We start from the raw sequence: 16,162 nt of genomic DNA, 5'->3' as shown, positions 1-16,162 counted from the left end.
CCAAATAAAATTCACAAAGTAGCTTTCAAAAATCACACTGCTTTGTTGGGTTTTGGGTTTTGTTAGGCAGGAACAAAGGAAAATAACATGTACTAAATCTTTACTAAGTGCCATGCCTGCCCCAATTGCTTTTTGTACTTTTTCTCCTTTGGTCCCCACAACAAATGCTGTTCAGTAAGTATCATTATACTCATTTCACAGATGCGAATCTGAGGCTCAAAGAAGTGAAGTGCCTTTTTAGCCCAAGGTCACCCTTGGGCTAGCTGGTGGCAGAGGAAGAATTCTAATTAGTCTGTTTATAAAGCTCTCTACCCCAAGGTCTCCCACAGAGCTTTGCTGAAGGCCAGCACCTCAGTTCCTTATTTTGAGCCTTCTCACAGTCTGAAGGTAAACCCAGGCAGTTTTGACAAGGCCTAGAATGAGTGAAAGGAGCACTGGTATTAGAGTCAGAACATCTATTTGAATTCTTCTCAATTATCTGACAGCGACCTTAAATGATTAGACACACTGCCTTTGTTTTCATATCTGCAAAATGGGCATCATAATTGCTGCTCAGCGTGTCTCACAAAGCAAACCTGAGGACCATAGGGATAGTGCTGGGCACAGGGGCTTAGGAAGCCACAATACTATGTGCAGAACAGGTCCAGGGCCTGTGATACCCGAGACGGAGGGGCATGGCATAATCACTTATGATGGCCAGGTGTTTACTGAATGAATTACAGCTGTTTGTTTTTCTGACCAACATTGCTTCTCCACCCTCCACTCAAGAGAAGCACCGTTTTCTTTATGGTGGGAATTACTCCTTCTCAACCTTTTGGGTCCTGGTGGGACTGCAAATCATAGTACACTGTCTTTTCTGGGACGAGCACCTTCTGCCAGAGTGATCACAGTGCCCCATGGCCTGTCACATACTTGTGTATGTGACCCAAGCTGGGCCAGTCACCATTTCCTGTGAGTTAATTTAGGAACCCTGAGAGACAGGTGAGTTCTATTCCCTTAAAGGTTGATGAGCTGTTACGATGTAAGCTTCGAGTTCTCTGAGGCCAGTCCCCTTACCCCGCCTTCTTTGGCTGCATGGAAAAATCCAATTGAAGGAAAATAAACGATGAGGCCAATAGAGACAGAGAGAATGCAACATTAGAGGGTTACTAGAGTTCCTGACACACCATTCCTAGATTTACCATGTACTTTAACCAATACATTTTTTTCTTTCCCCCTAAGCTATGTGAATTGGTTTCCTGTCACTTGCATCTGAAAACATCCTAAGACATTCAAACTCCAGAGATCAAGCATTAAGGCCCACATGTTAGAGTAGTAGTTCTCAAATTTGAGCATGCCTTACCCCTAGAGTTTCTCATTCTGAAAGTCTGGGTTGAGGCTTGAGAACTTGTTTTTCTAACAGGTTCCCAGATGATGCTGATGCTGTTGGTTCAAGGACCATGCTTTTGGTAACTACTAACAAAGAAAAACAAGGAAGCCGGCTGGCCTGTGCCTAGTTTCCTGTGATTTTTCTCATCATGATTCAATGTAATAAACCTGTGCTGGGGTAAAAGGTGCCTAGTTCTAGGGGATGAATGAGAATAGGTAGGTGGAGCTCCATTCCAGGATCAGGGTAGTGGGGGATAAAGACTGCCTGGGGACAGTGGTTTGCAACTGAGGGTCCAAGTAAGTGATACCAATAGTGTTTGCAGCTGGACACGTGTGAGGTGCAACAGAGCAATTAGGAGCTTTGACTTTGAGATGGGCCTGGATTTGAATCCTGGTTCCGCCGTCCAGCTGTTTCCTTGGCAAGGGTACTTTATCCCTCCGAGCTTCAATGTGCTCATTTGTAAAAGGAGCTAAGGGTAATACCCACCTAATGGAGTTATGTGATAATTAAATGTGGTAATGAATTATTTCCATTTCCTGTTGCTGTGTAACAAACCACTCTGAAACTTAGTACCCTAACGCAACAATATTTGTTTTGCTCACAAATCTGCAATTTGGGCAGGGCGCAGTGGGGATGCCTTGTCCCTGCTGCCTGCCGTGCCAGTGGGGAGGTAGAGGATCCACTTTACAGATGGCTAGCCCACACTCACTCTCTGCTGGCTGCCTGGGCTTCCTCACAACGTGGCAGGTAGTTTCCAAGAACGCAAGCACCATAGGGTGCCAGCTACCTTTAATACAGGGATTAATAAGTTCTTCCTTTCTTCCTTCCTCTTGCCACCCTTTCCCTCTTTCTTCCCTCTGTCATTCCTGAACTGAGGGTCCAAGGATAGCATAGGAGTACTCTGGGAAAGAATGGTATAAACAAGATGGGTGTGAAGGTGGGGATGGCATGGAACCCAGGCTCCAAAACCTACCTTTGCCAGCTTTACAGTGGAACTGGCCCTGCACTCAGAAAATGAAAATAATAATAATAATAATCTTCTCATAATGTGCAATAAATCAGAAAATCATCTTACTCTTTGACTCAGGGATCCCACTTATGGGATTATGTTCCAGGAAAATCATTCTATTTGTACAAAAGTATCTGTTAGTCACTCTGGGATAGTAATTCTCAACAACCCACATAAGCATAACCACTATCTCAGGGCCTACTATGTGGTAGGCCCTGTCCTGTCACTTTATGTTTATTTAATCTCCTAACAATCCTGGATAGGAGGTGCCACTCTCCCATTTTACAGACATGGAGCCAAAAGTCCTGCCCAGATTCACATTACTGGTTAACCCCAGACTTGTGATCTGACTTCGGATGCCTCTGATTCCCTACTTTGTATGGTTTATAGAACAGGCTATCTCCTGCTGGTATACCTAAATATCAAATAACTATGGGTGGTTAGAAAGACTGTGGCTTTTTAACTGCATAGACCACTACGTAGCCATGTAAATGATTACTATGAAGATAAATGAAAATTTTTTATAGGCATTCAGTCACCAAGTTTCATAGATTCTGCTTCTTAACGTCTCTTCCTGTTTTTCTTCATTCCCACTGCTCTGAATATCTCATGCCAGTAATAATAATAACAATTAACATCTCTCATGCTTACTATGTGCCAGGCTCAGCGCTTTCCATGGATTATTTCATTTAATTACTGCAGTATCTTCACATTGATCTCCATTTTACCATGCTCAACACTTCAGCCCATCCCTCCCTTTTTAAAAAGGGAATCTGATCATGCTACTCCCCAACTCAAAATTCCCAAGGGCTTCCCAGTGCTGATGGGTAAAAGCCAGATGGCACTCAGGCTCCTCAGATCATGGCCCTGCCTGTCTCTCCCTCACTCCTTATGCTTGGCCCCATCCCGCCATTTGTCGGAGCCTTCACTTGCCATCCTCTTTGCATCCCTCTACTCACTTCCCTGAGGTATTTCTTTGCCTCTTCCTCTGGGAGGAGAATTACCCACTGGTCAAGACCCTGCCCAGGCTTATCTGCTCTGTTCATCCCATCCTGATTCCCCATCCCACCACCGTGCCCTTCCTTTGCCTTGCAGCCTCTCTCTTCAGGTGCTGCTTTTAGGGCACCTGTGATGCTAGTTAATGTGTCTGAGATTCTACACAGCAGCAGCCACACCATCATGGGCTCAGTGGTCTCCAATGTGTTCATTAAATGAATGTTAAGTGAAAATAGCAGAACCTCAGAAATCTAAATGTAGTCATTGACAGTATCACTGCAAGATGCAATTGCCATTTAATAATAGCTCATGTTTGTTAGGTATTCCATGTGCCAAAAATTCTTCTAAGCACTTTCCATGCATTAATTCTTTTAATCCTCACAATAATTCTATGATAAAGATGCCAAAATTCTTCCTATATTATACATGAAGGAAATGACTCAGTCTGACAGAGCTGTAACTGGTTCGACTCCAGAGCTAGACCAGCCGGACCAGCCCAGACTGTCATCGTTGGGATCTCGTTTCTCTCCCTTACAAAGTGGGTGGCCTTATGCAAGTTACTTCACTTCTCTGTGACTTTACTTGTCTGTGAAGTGGGGATAATTATGAAATAGGGGATACCTGCTTTGTGGTGAGGATTAGGTGAACGGTGTGTGAGAAGACCCACCGTGCCACTGCCCCATCAGTATGAGCTGTTATTATTCATCCTCTCACACTGATCTGTGACCTCCAGAAGACCAATTCTGGGGGTGGTCACATGTATGAAGGGATACCTGGCAAACCAGAGAAGAGCTAGCAGGATTATGAGGGTGGAGGCTGGCCTAAAAAGGCACCTGCCCCTCCACGCTCACAGGGAACAGGGAACAAACTGGACTAGGCCAAGAGTGGACAGGAATTATTGCTTACTGAGCATTTTGTGTGTGCTGCACTGACATAGGTCCTTGAAACCCCTTGTTTCATTTCATCCGGATGGCTCTGCTCTGTGGCTGGGCTCACTAGCCTCATTTTGCAGATGAGGAAGTGAAGGCTCAGAGAGGTGGAGTAAATTGCTTTGGTCACCCAGCAAGAAAGAGGTGGGAACCTGCAGTTCAGGTCTGCCTCTACCCAAGGCTATCACTGGGTCCCTCCTGAATGCTCAGCTTGGCAGTCAGGCATCTGTCCCATGGCTGGGCCAGACCAGGCCCGCAGCCTACCAGGTGATATTCAATGACCATAATATTCATGCCAGCAAAATGTTCACATGGGAACATTAGGCAGACCATGGGCTCAGAGCTGGGCAGAGGGGATTTAAACCATGTCTTATACTGTTCCTAGTTGCGCACCTTTGAGTATAGAGCCTAAGCACTCTGAGCCCTAGAGACTCAGGGTCAAATCACTCTGATGGCTGGCCCCTTTCTATAAGGCTTACCTGTGAGGAAGAAACAGCCACATTGCCTGGAGAAAGCGTGGTGTTCAATGCAAGAGTGCCACCAGAATGTTTTCTGCTATTCATTCATTCAACAAATGGCAATGCACATTTTCTCTGCCACGGATTCTAACATGGGGGCTGGTGTCCTGCAGTGAATAAGAGGATCCCAGACCCCAAGGAGTTCTTCATCAAGAGATCCTGACATGCTCACTCTTCCCTGGTTACCTGGTTACTGATCTAGCCCCTCTTATCTTCTGGGAGCCATTTATTTCTATTTGCCTTGAAATATATATATATATATATATATACACACACACACACACACACACACACACACACACATATAAAATAAAGGCCAGAGATTCCCATGGAAGGGGTGAGGCCTTCAGTGCCCCTCCTAAGCACTCTCTGACAGGATGTCCCCTCTCTAATTCTTATTCTCCCACCCTACTCCCCATTTCCACCCCCCTGCCTGTGCTGATGGAACTGATAACACACCAACTCCTTGTACTGGCCCCAGGTAGCAGATCCAGCACTGGCTACGCTGGATTTTCCATGGCACCAGGTTTGGCCAGCTGGAGCATGAAGACATACTGTGAGGAAGAAGAGAGGCTGTGAGCAATCTCCTCAGTAAATTCTGGGTTGGAGGTACAGGGTCAGCCTTCATGGGGAGGGTCATCCACAAGTTAAGCTGGGCAAAACCTATGTAGAAGCTTCCCTCATGCAGCCCCTGCTGTCCCTGATTTTCCTGCAACTGCCTGTGCTTGTTCCCTTTGCCTGGGACTCCCTTGTTCCTTTTTTCCTCTTTCCACTCTTTTTTTTTTTTGAGACAGAGTTTCACTCTTGTTTTCCAGGCTGGAGTGCAATTGCATGATCTCAGCTCGCTGCAACCTCTGCCTCCCAGGTTCAAGCAATTCTCCTGCCTCAGCATCCCAAGTAGCTGGGATTACAGGGACGTGCCACCACGCCCAGCTAATTTTGTATTTTTGGTAGAGACAGGGTTTCACCATGTTGGTCTGGGTGGTCTCAAACTCCTGACCTCAGGTGATCCATCCACCTCAGCCTCCCAAAGTGCTGGGATTACAGGTGTGAGCCACTGCGCCTGGCTCCTCTTTCCACTCCTTGCTAACTCCCGTGGTGTTTTCTGGCATCACTTCCAGCATTACTTCTAGCCTTACCTCTTCCAGGAAGCCTTCCCTGATGGGCCTCTGTCTCTACCTTTTAGAGGCTGTCGAGTTGCCTTCTGACTTCCATAACCTCCAGCACTTGTCTACCAGCACTTACCATTCTGCTGGAATTCTCTCTGTCTTCTTACCTTCTTCTCAGATAGTCTGTGAGCCCTCAAGAGCAGGCCATTCACCTTACTTCCCTCTCTCCAGCACCCACAGCTGGTGCACTGGAGGCGTGAAACTCATGATTGCTGAATGTTGTTCCCTTGCACAGAACCACGTGGCGAATTCCTATTGCTCAGTCAAGGGTCAGTTTAAATCAGGGAACTGCAGAGCACAGTCATCAAGAGCATGAGCTCTAGAGTCGAATCTCATCTCCCCACTTCATGGTTGGGTGAAATTCAGGCCTCAGTCTCCACATTTGTAAAATGATGAGTAGTATACCTGTTGTAGGAGGTTGTCAGGAGTCAACTGGTATGACACATACTTTGCCTAGTACCCTGCCCAGCACATAATGAGTACTCAACACATGTTGTTATGATGTTGATGATGGTGACTGATAATGACAGCAATGCTATGACTCCCACCAGGGAGCCTTCCCTGACCCCCCAGGCTGGGTCGGGGGCCGTCACCCACCCCAGCGTATAGCACAGCGGTGTCATTGCCTTCTCTCCAGGCTGAGCTACCCCATGGCAGAGCTTCTGTCCATCCCAGCCTTAGGGCCACCCTAAGTGCTAGGTCCCTGGGATGAATGAGTGTAGTTCCACAGGGCCCTGTGACCTTCTCCAGTCCTGTTCCCACCTCCTTATCCAGAACCTTGGCCTTGAGCACTCCAATGGTTTAAATTGACTCTAGGAACTTTCCGAATTGTTTAAGGAAAAATAACTATAACACTATAACATGTCAAGGTTATTAGTCTTAACATTTTCTCATTTTGTTTGTCTTAAGAATTGTATTATTTGCTGTTAGCTTTTTCATGGTATTAGAATTGCATTCTTTCATGCTCACAAAAGCCTTGTGGCTATACTATTTATAGTGGTTGCTTTGAACATCTATTATGTCTCTAATTACTTGTTCACATTTTAAGGCCTTATTAATTTAGTTTTAGTCTGCTTTTAGAGTGAAACTGGCTTTTCCTCTTGAATGTGCTGAGTTTAGATTATTCCAGCCCCCCAGGAATGGACCAGAGAAGAGGAGCCACTACCCACCCATTCACCAGCCTGGCCTCAGGGGCAGCTCATGGACTTTTTAGCCAGAGAGAACTGGTTTCAAGTTATGGCTCAAGCCCTAACCCCTTGGTGATGGGCTGGTTATTTATAGAAGCCTAATTTTTGTCAGCTGTAAAGCTTGAAGATTTAGTGAAACATTGTGGAAAGTTCCCAGCACAGTACCTGGCACCTGGCAGGTTCTCTGTTGTCTCCCCTACTTTTCCCTCCTGATCACTTATTTAACACAAGCACCAGATGCTGAAAACCCTCTAATTGTCCCAGGAACACACATAGCCTCAAAAGGAGAAGCACACTTTCAAATCAAACTCCAGGATTTGCATCTTTTAGCAATTTACTTTATGCAAAGAAAGTATCTACTCACTGTCTGGTTTTGAAATTTTACCCCAAATCTAAAGAGCATGGGTTTTGGAGTCAGACCTGTGTCAGTCCTGGCTCTGGCCTTTGCAGGCAGTATCATCATGGGCAAAGCTTCACCTCTTATAACCTGGCTCTGGAACCACAGAGACAACAGAATTCAGTCCCAGCCCTCCAGAGGAGGATCCGTAAACAGAGGGACTACTAGGGCCGGGTGGAGGGCTGTGAGTGATCCATCATCCCCTGCTCTTGAGAGTGGGGTTTTGGCATGGGAGTGTTAATGAATGTCACAAGTTTCTTGATACCAAATAGAGTTCCCACCATTTGCAGGTCATAGCAGGTCACTGCCAAGAGATGGTTCCATTTAGTGGGAATTGTCTGGCACTCCCAGTGTGAGTCACCTGAGTGGGGCAAGTGGGCCTTGAAACATCCCTGGGAGACACCCACTCAGGCTGCCTGTGGGAGCTGGGCTTTTTGTGTCACTGTCCCATGCAGCAGTGACAGCTGGGGTTTCTAAGTGGTCAGAGGAGCTGGAAAATGGCTTCTGAGGTAAAAGTCCCTTGTCCTAGTGGTACAAAGCTGTCTTCATTCATTTGTTGGCACATGTCTCTCTGGGTAAACTGCTGGCAAGGCCAAGGTGATGGGGGTTATCATTAGTTTTTAATAGAAAAGTTAGATTGGCTTCACTTTCCAACCGGCGTCCCTGGTTCCAGCCCATTTGCAGACTTTTGGGCGATGTATGGGATGAAAATTTCTGGTGAGGAGGTGAGCTGAAAATGGCCATCCCTCCTCCTTACTCTTGGATTATCGGGGCCTCATTTCTAAGGTGGTCCCAAAGCCCATATGGGGGTTGGGAGAAGCAGCATTGTCTAGCCCCCTTGGTTTGTACCCATGTTCACCCCATCCCCACAGCCACCTGCCTTTTCTGTGGGACTTGAAAAGCATCAGGAATATATTCCTACCTGAAATTCTTCCATTAGACCCTGATTAATTGGATTAATCTAGGAAGCCAGATTAAATGACCATTTAATGACCCTTTCAGATCTGGCTGAATCCTTGTCCCCAAACGTTCACTGCTCCTGATCTAGCAAAGATGGCTGGCTGCTGACTTCCGAGGGAGGTCGTGGAATAAGTTATTGGGTCCTGGGAAAGTTGTTTTCATAAGTTCCACTTTGTGTCACAAGAAAATGAATTACCATTGTTTGTTAGGCTTTCATCTTCCAACATCACTTACTTCCTTTTCCATGTCATTGGTTTTTAAGTGATAGTCCCCCTCCTTGGCTCCACACCTCCTTTTTCTGTTCTTATGACAAATCAGATTTTCTTTGAAATAACTAGTTTATTCCCACAAGATAAAAAGCTTAAAATGAAAAATCCAGTCCCACCAAAAGGGAACATGGGGAGAGTGGGAGAATGAAATCACATTGCTGAGCCATCCCAGCTATCAATGGGGAGTCTTCAAACAGATCTTCTGCTTAAACAAAGACCAGTTAACATATAAAGGAAGCAGGCATCCTGGTGCTCAGCAGGCAGCCCCTGCAGGTCTCCTCATGGATCTGAGTATCCTGGAAAGAGAAGGAGCTTCCAAAACTTTGGCCATGTTGCATAGCATGTCAATCACTGCTTCACAAATCTCCAACTCTTAAAAAAAAAAAAAAAAAAAAAGGCTTTCATTGTTGTTCAACATTGACAAGCAAACCCATCTTTATCTAAGCTCTGGGCATCATGGTTACCATTACCTAGTGCCTCCTACATGCCAGCCCTATGCATTTTCTGTTTATTTTCTCGAATCCTCAGAACAACCTGGTAAAGTAGGTGCTTTGTTTATCTAATACCATGTAACAAACCACCCCAAAACTTAATACTTTAAAACAACAACCATATAATTCTCATGATTCTGTTGGTTAATTGCGCAGTTCAGCTGCCTGTGGCTTTGTTCAGCTGAAAGCTCAGTTGGGGCGCCTCAACTCTTCTCCAAGTGGCTTCTCTCCCATCCTCCAGGGCTTCCCCTTGTGGCCTTCCTCTTTGGCAGAGTAGCCTGGACTGCCTTAAAATATAGCAGCTGGGTTTCAAGAGGGGAGGGTTCCAAGAGGACAAGCCCCCAGCATGCAAGTGTTTATAAAGGCACTGCTTCCATCATGCTTGTTCATGTCCCACTAGCCAGAGCAAGTCACGTGGCCAAACCAAGGTGATGTAGGAGGAGACTTCACAGGGGTTTGAATATCATGTGACTCGGGAGTCCCCAGTGGAAGAATCTGCCACAGTAGGTATCGTTTAGCCTTCTTTTGCAATTGAGGGCACTGAGACTCAGAAAGGTTAATCCAGTTGCCCAATGTCATCCAACATAGTCGGGAACAGAGGACCCAGCTCTATCTGATACCGTGTTCTTTGCTGCCGATACTAGGTCAAGCTGATATAGGTTGAGGTGGTATAGTAGGAAGTGGGCAGGGACCAGGAGCCAAGTATAAATGGGAAGAGAGCTTCCAGGATTCTTTAACCCAGAGGACAGCCTGACCAATTCCCTGGCCCACCTGCCCTCCTGGATGGTTCTACCCAACAGCACAGGCAGCAAAGACAGGCACTGAACACATGCTCCAGGCCACAGTCTGGGTTTTTCAGTCTGATATTCTGGCCCCATCTCCCCACCACCCCCCAACAACCTAGTTCCTCCTCTCCTTAACTCCAGGATAGTCATCTACAGCACCGACTGTTGTCATTTCTCCCTCATCATCTCCTACCCTTGCATCCTTATTCACTCTGCCTAGAATGCCCCTCCCATTTGTAGAAACTCCTTTGAGGCCATGACAGCCTGGGCACTTCTCTGTGGGGACCTCTTTATAGGCAGAAACCTTTAAGACCTCTTTCTGACTCCCAGCACCCATACCCCCACAATGGCTGGAATGAACTTAATGGTGTTCCTCCAGGAGACTGCTCAGAGTCTTAGCACAATGTCCATGTGTTTTTCTGCAGCCCCCAAAGATTTTAGCCACCATCTCCTGGGCACCTGGCAGGTGCCCTGCCCTAGACTGGGAAACAAGTGGGCACCAAGTCATGCAAAGCCCATGTTCCAGCCCAGATTCTTTCTCTCATTTACTAGGTGACCAGAGAAAGGCATGGAACCTCTCTGAGCTCAGCCACCCCTCTACATCCAATACAAACAAGAATAATCTCTGCTTTGTCCAACTCACCCAGTATCAGAGTCAACAGAAGCTTGGGGTTAAGAAAGGCTTCCTTGGAGACTGATGTAGCATGCATGTGATAGGGATCCTTCCCTTTAAGAGGCCTGGTTTGTAGGGCTCTCAGAAAGGCTCCTCTGCACCCCAACAGGCTTCTATTCTCTCTATCCCTCAAGCTGTCAAGCTGCCTGAAATTCTGCCATCTGTCATTCTTTTGGGCTAAGGTATTGTTATTGTTTATATCCAGATGGCCCCTGTTAAAAGATGCCAGCGATCTGGAAATGGTGACACAGTAGCCCCAGGAGCAAAAGCCGGCTTTACCATTAATAAACATCTCTCTCATGGTCATTCTCTGACCCTGGTGTTGGAAGGTAAATAGGTGTGAGCTTTCTGGAGATAAAGCTGGCAATACTCATCAAAAGCTTTTCAAATATGCACACTCTTTGATGCAACAATTCCTCCTCTGGAAATTTCTTCCAAGGGAACAATGTGTTCAAAACTGTGTATACAAAGATGTCTTAGTTATAGTAGCACAGAATTATAAATAAATAACTTAAATGTCCAAAATAGGTAATTGGCTAAATAACAGTACGTATGTATAATCAAATACTATCAGGGACTGTTTCATGGGCCTGTGACCAAGGCAGTCCATCATGGCCCTGGGCTCAGAAGGCCCCTCACTTGGTTTAATGCTCTGCTGTCACCAGCTTAAAATTCTTAATGATTTTGAGCAAATGACCCCTCATTTTCATTTTGTGGTGGGCCACACACACACTGTGTAGCTACTTCCTAGAATATTATGTGGCAATTAAAATAATGCTTATGGAGAATATTTGTTGAGATAGGAAATTGCTTCAATTAAATGAAGAAATGAGGATACGAAACCATAAATGATGCAATTCTAATTTTGTATAAAACAGAAACATGTAGATAGATAGAAAAAAAAGAGTGGATGGAAATTTACCATATATTGTAATATACACAATGTTAGAGCAATTATCTTTTTTTTTTTTTTTTTTTTAAAGACAGAACTTTGCTCTTGTTGCCCAGGCTGGAGTGCAATGACATGATCTTGGCTCACTGCAACCTCCATCTCCCGGGTTCAAGCAATTCTCCTGCCTTAGCTTCCCAAGTAGCTGGAATTACAGGCATGCATCACCATGCCCAGCTAATTTTGTATTTCCAGTAGAGAAGTAGAGATGGGGTTTTACCCTGTTGGTCAGGCTGGTCTCGAACTCCTGACCTCAGGTGATCCACATGCCTCGGCCTCCCAAAGTGCTAGGATTACAGGTATGAGCCACCACGCCTGGCCTAGAGCAATCATCTCTAAATAAACAAAACTACATGTATCATTTTTATTACTATTTTCTTCTTTAGTGTTTTTTTTAAAAAAATTTTCCAATACAAAGACTATGACTATATTTCCTGACTAATATTTCCAGAAGAGGCAAAAATGTATATCATAGCTGAAAACAAGCAATTGTCTCTTGTGCCTCTGAGTGAATCTGGAGCCCTTCTTATGCACAGTAGCCTCCTGGATTCAACACACAAAGAGAAGATCAGTTGATGAGGAAACCAAGTGTTCTTAGAGCTTCTTGAAGCTGAGGACTGATTTCTGGGTCCCCACTTCCCTCTACAGGCCTGGCATGGAAGGAGCACGGATAAGTGAATGGGCGTCCTGTCTTATTTATGGCATGAGGTCGTGAGTAGTCCTTACCCATGACATGTCTCACCACACGTTAACCACACGATGTTTTGCCTTCTCTCTGGCCTGGGACTAGACTGTGCCCTGAGTGAATTTCTGGATCAGAGAGAGGATCTGCCCCCCAAGTCCTTTTATGCCCCATTTCTCTCTGGAGCAGAGGCCAGACTTATTCCTATGCAAAGCTGGGGGAGCACATGTGGCTCCACCTGCCTCCCTAGTGCATGTGTCTCATTGCAGGCTTCACCCCAACAGCAGGGGGCAGTAGTGATCAGCAGGCCAGGACGGAGGCCTGGGGTGGGGAGGTCCTCCTGCGGGGAGTGGCCCCACTACCGCCACACCCATCTCCCGTAAGTCTCCTCTCCCAAATCCTTTATCAGGCTGTTACTGACTGTCCTGACTCAGCTGAGCATGGCAGGGAACACAAGGATCCTAGAACGTTAGCTCTCTACATCCAAGGCCTGAGTTAATGTCCCTGTGTGACAGATGTGAGCACAGGGGCGCTGAGAAGGGATGGATTTGCTGAGAGCCACACAGTGAGCGAGGGGCAAACAGAGTGCTGAGCACTACTGTGGGGAGGCCGGGCTCATAACAGAACTGCCCCATATGGGATGGCTATTCAAAAGAAGGTGGGCAGCCCCAAATATGAGCGATGCCCACTGCGCTTTCTCTGTGCCCACGTCTGTGACATGTGTCTCAGTCTAGGGCACACTCATGGCTATGCTGGGGTGGCAGGATCACCTTGCCTCTGAACTCCAACACTTTTTTCAGCCCTGTGTTGCTGGGTGGACCTTTCCTGCTCCACTAAGACTGAAATCTCCCCAGGACACGGGCTGGGCCTCCTCCTCCTGCCTGTCTTCCCTTCAGCTTGCCCAGCACATGGCAAGGCTCGCAGTGCTCAGGGAAGATGTGGGGGCCCAAATGTGGGGGGTAGAGGGTGTCACAGTGCTCATCTGTGCTCTGCCAAGCCCAGGCTGGGCTGTGGGATCTTCCTCCCCTTCCTCCTCAGTTCCCTGGTGCCCTCCTGATGAGCTCCTGAGCGTACTTCCTGCTGTCCCACCTCGGGCCTTCACCCCGTGATAGGCCACTGGGAACTTTTCTCCACAGTGCCTCCTTTCCTCTCCTTCAGCTCCATTCTTCTCCCCTTAGGGCCCAGCCCTAGGGAATCCCACTTCCTGGACTCTCACCTGGGCTCCCACAGCCTCTGGTCGGTAACCCTGGTGACCCTGAACCCTTCAAGAAACAATTTAGTCTATTGGGGTGGGGGCCTTCAGAGCCCTACAGATCTGTGTTCAGACCTGGCTCTTCCACTGAACAACATGGGTGAACTTGGCAAGTCCCTGAACCTGATCTGTGAAAAGGAGATGCTAATCCACGCTCACGTGGACAGGCATGAGGCTTCAGAGACAGCACAGAGACTGCCCGGCAGAGCAGGCAGGCAGCTAACAGCTGCCATTTGTACCTTCACTGGGTTATTGATATCTAAGGTCATTCTCCCTGTAAGATGAAGAGCGCTTTGAGGGCAGGGATGGGGTCTTTTTGGTGTCCCAGGACTTAGCATACGTTGAAACAATGAATGGGTGAATGAAGTGTCTGGGGATGGTCAGGGTACTCTGAGAAGTCTGCCCTTCACCATAAGATTCTGGAAAACATCCTTCACCCCCCACACCTGGCTGTGCTCAGCCCTCAGGCCCTCCTCCCCACCTCAGCCCCATTCTCAGTGCTTGCAATGACAGCAACACTCCAATGACTTTTTCCCTCCTAATTACCCTTTTAAATAAAATTTATGGAGGTTTTCATAAATTTTAAAACTGATTTACACACTTTAATAAAAGCATGTGGTGGACAGGGAGTATTAGGCTGCAAATTTTCTACAATGAAATTGACATGAGCACATCCTGGATTATCAAGTTTGGGAGCTGCCCCTCCCCCAGCCCCCAGGAGCTCCCGGCTTGCCCCAGGTTGACAAATGTGTCTCTTGCTTGGCAGACAACAGTAAGCTGGGATGGAGACAAGCTCCAGTGTGTGCAGAAGGGCGAGAAGGAGGGGCGTGGCTGGACCCAGTGGATCGAAGGTGACGAGCTGCACCTGGTAGGTTCCTGGGCTGGGTCAGGCTGGGTCCCCAGAGGCCCTGGTCATTGTTGAGGTCCAGATGGACCTTGGAAGAAGGCACCATGGCTGGGCCTTGGTTCTGTTCTGAAGCTTCTCTTCCAAGGGCCTGGAAAAGATGCCTGAGTGACTTTAAAAACCAAGCAATATATTTTCAAGGTCTAGGCTGACCCAATCGTCTAATCAGAGGGAAGAGGTGAGGAGTTATATCCCTTCAGCATCAGCAGTGAGCTAAGCCCTTTTGCATTCTATAGCTCTTTCTCTTCTCTCAGAATAGGAATATGGCCCTTATTTTAGAGATGAGGACATGGGAACTCTAAAAGATTAGATTACATGTCCAAATTGCACATCTAGAAAGTGACAGAACCAACATTTGCTCTCAAATGATGTATATATTCACCATGCCAAATCGTATAGGCCAAAGCCAAGAAGGATTCTCTAAGCTTCTCTAAGATATGATCTCAGTCTGGGTCAGCGGGAGGTGATTAGGGAGGGGAAGCGTCAAGGGGTCCTGTTGGTCAGCTCTGAGCCACAACTCTTCCTCTCAACCAGCTCTGTCTGTAGGGTGCTGCAGAGCACTCCACCATACAGTTTAACTGTCTTTCCAAACAACTGGTTACTTAAACCAACTCTTGGGGAAAAATAAAAGCTAATGAGTATTTTTAGAGTTCCTGCCGTAAGTGTGACTCTGCTCTGGCCAATGACCAACATCTGCTTTTGTTTCAGGAGATGAGAGTGGAAGGTGTGGTCTGCAAGCAAGTATTCAAGAAGGTGCAGTGAGGCCCAGGCAGACAGCCTTGTCCCAAGGAATGAGCGGTGTGGATGTGTGGGCCAGGATCCCCCTCTTTGCACAGCATGAGGCAAAAATGTCCAGCCACCCCCAGGCATCTGTTAGCAGAGTCTGTCTCTTGGCTTTGTCTCTTTTCCTTTTCTTAAAACAAAGCCATGCCAATAAAGTGATCCGTGTTCAAAACGTCTGTTTGGGGGAAGTTTCACTGCCCAATGTGCTCAGTTTTCCTCCAAGGCTTCCGAGGCCAGCTTCTCCTGGTGCCACCCATGGGCAGAGTGGATAAATTTGGCCACATGTCTTCATATTTAGTCCCAAAGTTTCACCTTTGTTTCTCTCCAGAGGCACAGGCTTGGGTCTAGAATGGGAGGTGGGAGGGTGGCCTGACATTCAATCATTTGTGTATCAAGTACGTTATGTATCTAATTGTGGCCAAAGTATAGTGAGTGCCACAAAAGCAGAAGATACCTTCCACCCTAAAGATCCAACCAACAGAGAATGTCTATACACCAAGGAGATGCTTCATCACTATTTGTGAACAAAATGGAACTGGACATAATTTTAAGTCCAAAGCATAAAATTACTTAAACATAAGTAATTACCTATTGGATTTAATTTCAGAGATGTCATGAGATGTCACCACCCCCAGACCATCCACCCCATCTATGGGCTGGGCTGGTATAAGCCCTTTCTTTTCACTGTTGTAGATAAAGCATAACTTACAATTCCCCTGAAAGAGAGAGAGCAGCCTCATGTTCACACTAAAGTGTAGAGGAAAGCTAGCTGCACCTTTTCATGAAGAAACACAAACAAACAGAAGGAGTGAGGATGTGAGAGATCGTGAATAGGGAAAA

The 16,162-nt window shown here is 46.7% G+C and overlaps 1 protein-coding gene across 1 annotated transcript in view; it reads left to right on the top strand.

Annotated features, from left to right (window-relative positions):
- The window catches only part of RBP1 (retinol binding protein 1), a 231,986-nt gene extending 216,488 nt beyond the window's left edge, over positions 1-15,498 (top strand). Inside the window, 2 exon segments of the mRNA XM_050779748.1 lie at positions 14,402-14,503; positions 15,248-15,498. Coding sequence (XP_050635705.1) covers positions 14,402-14,503; positions 15,248-15,301 — 156 coding nt within the window. The 3' untranslated portion in view covers positions 15,302-15,498.
- Positions 15,499-16,162: the final 664 nt, after the last annotated feature.

The sequence above is a fragment of the Macaca thibetana genome, chromosome 2, assembly GCF_024542745.1.
Source record: "Macaca thibetana thibetana isolate TM-01 chromosome 2, ASM2454274v1, whole genome shotgun sequence".
Taxonomy (NCBI): domain Eukaryota; kingdom Metazoa; phylum Chordata; class Mammalia; order Primates; family Cercopithecidae; genus Macaca; species Macaca thibetana.
Note: the sequence above shows the minus strand (reverse complement) of the source record. Positions and strands in the feature narration are given on the sequence as shown.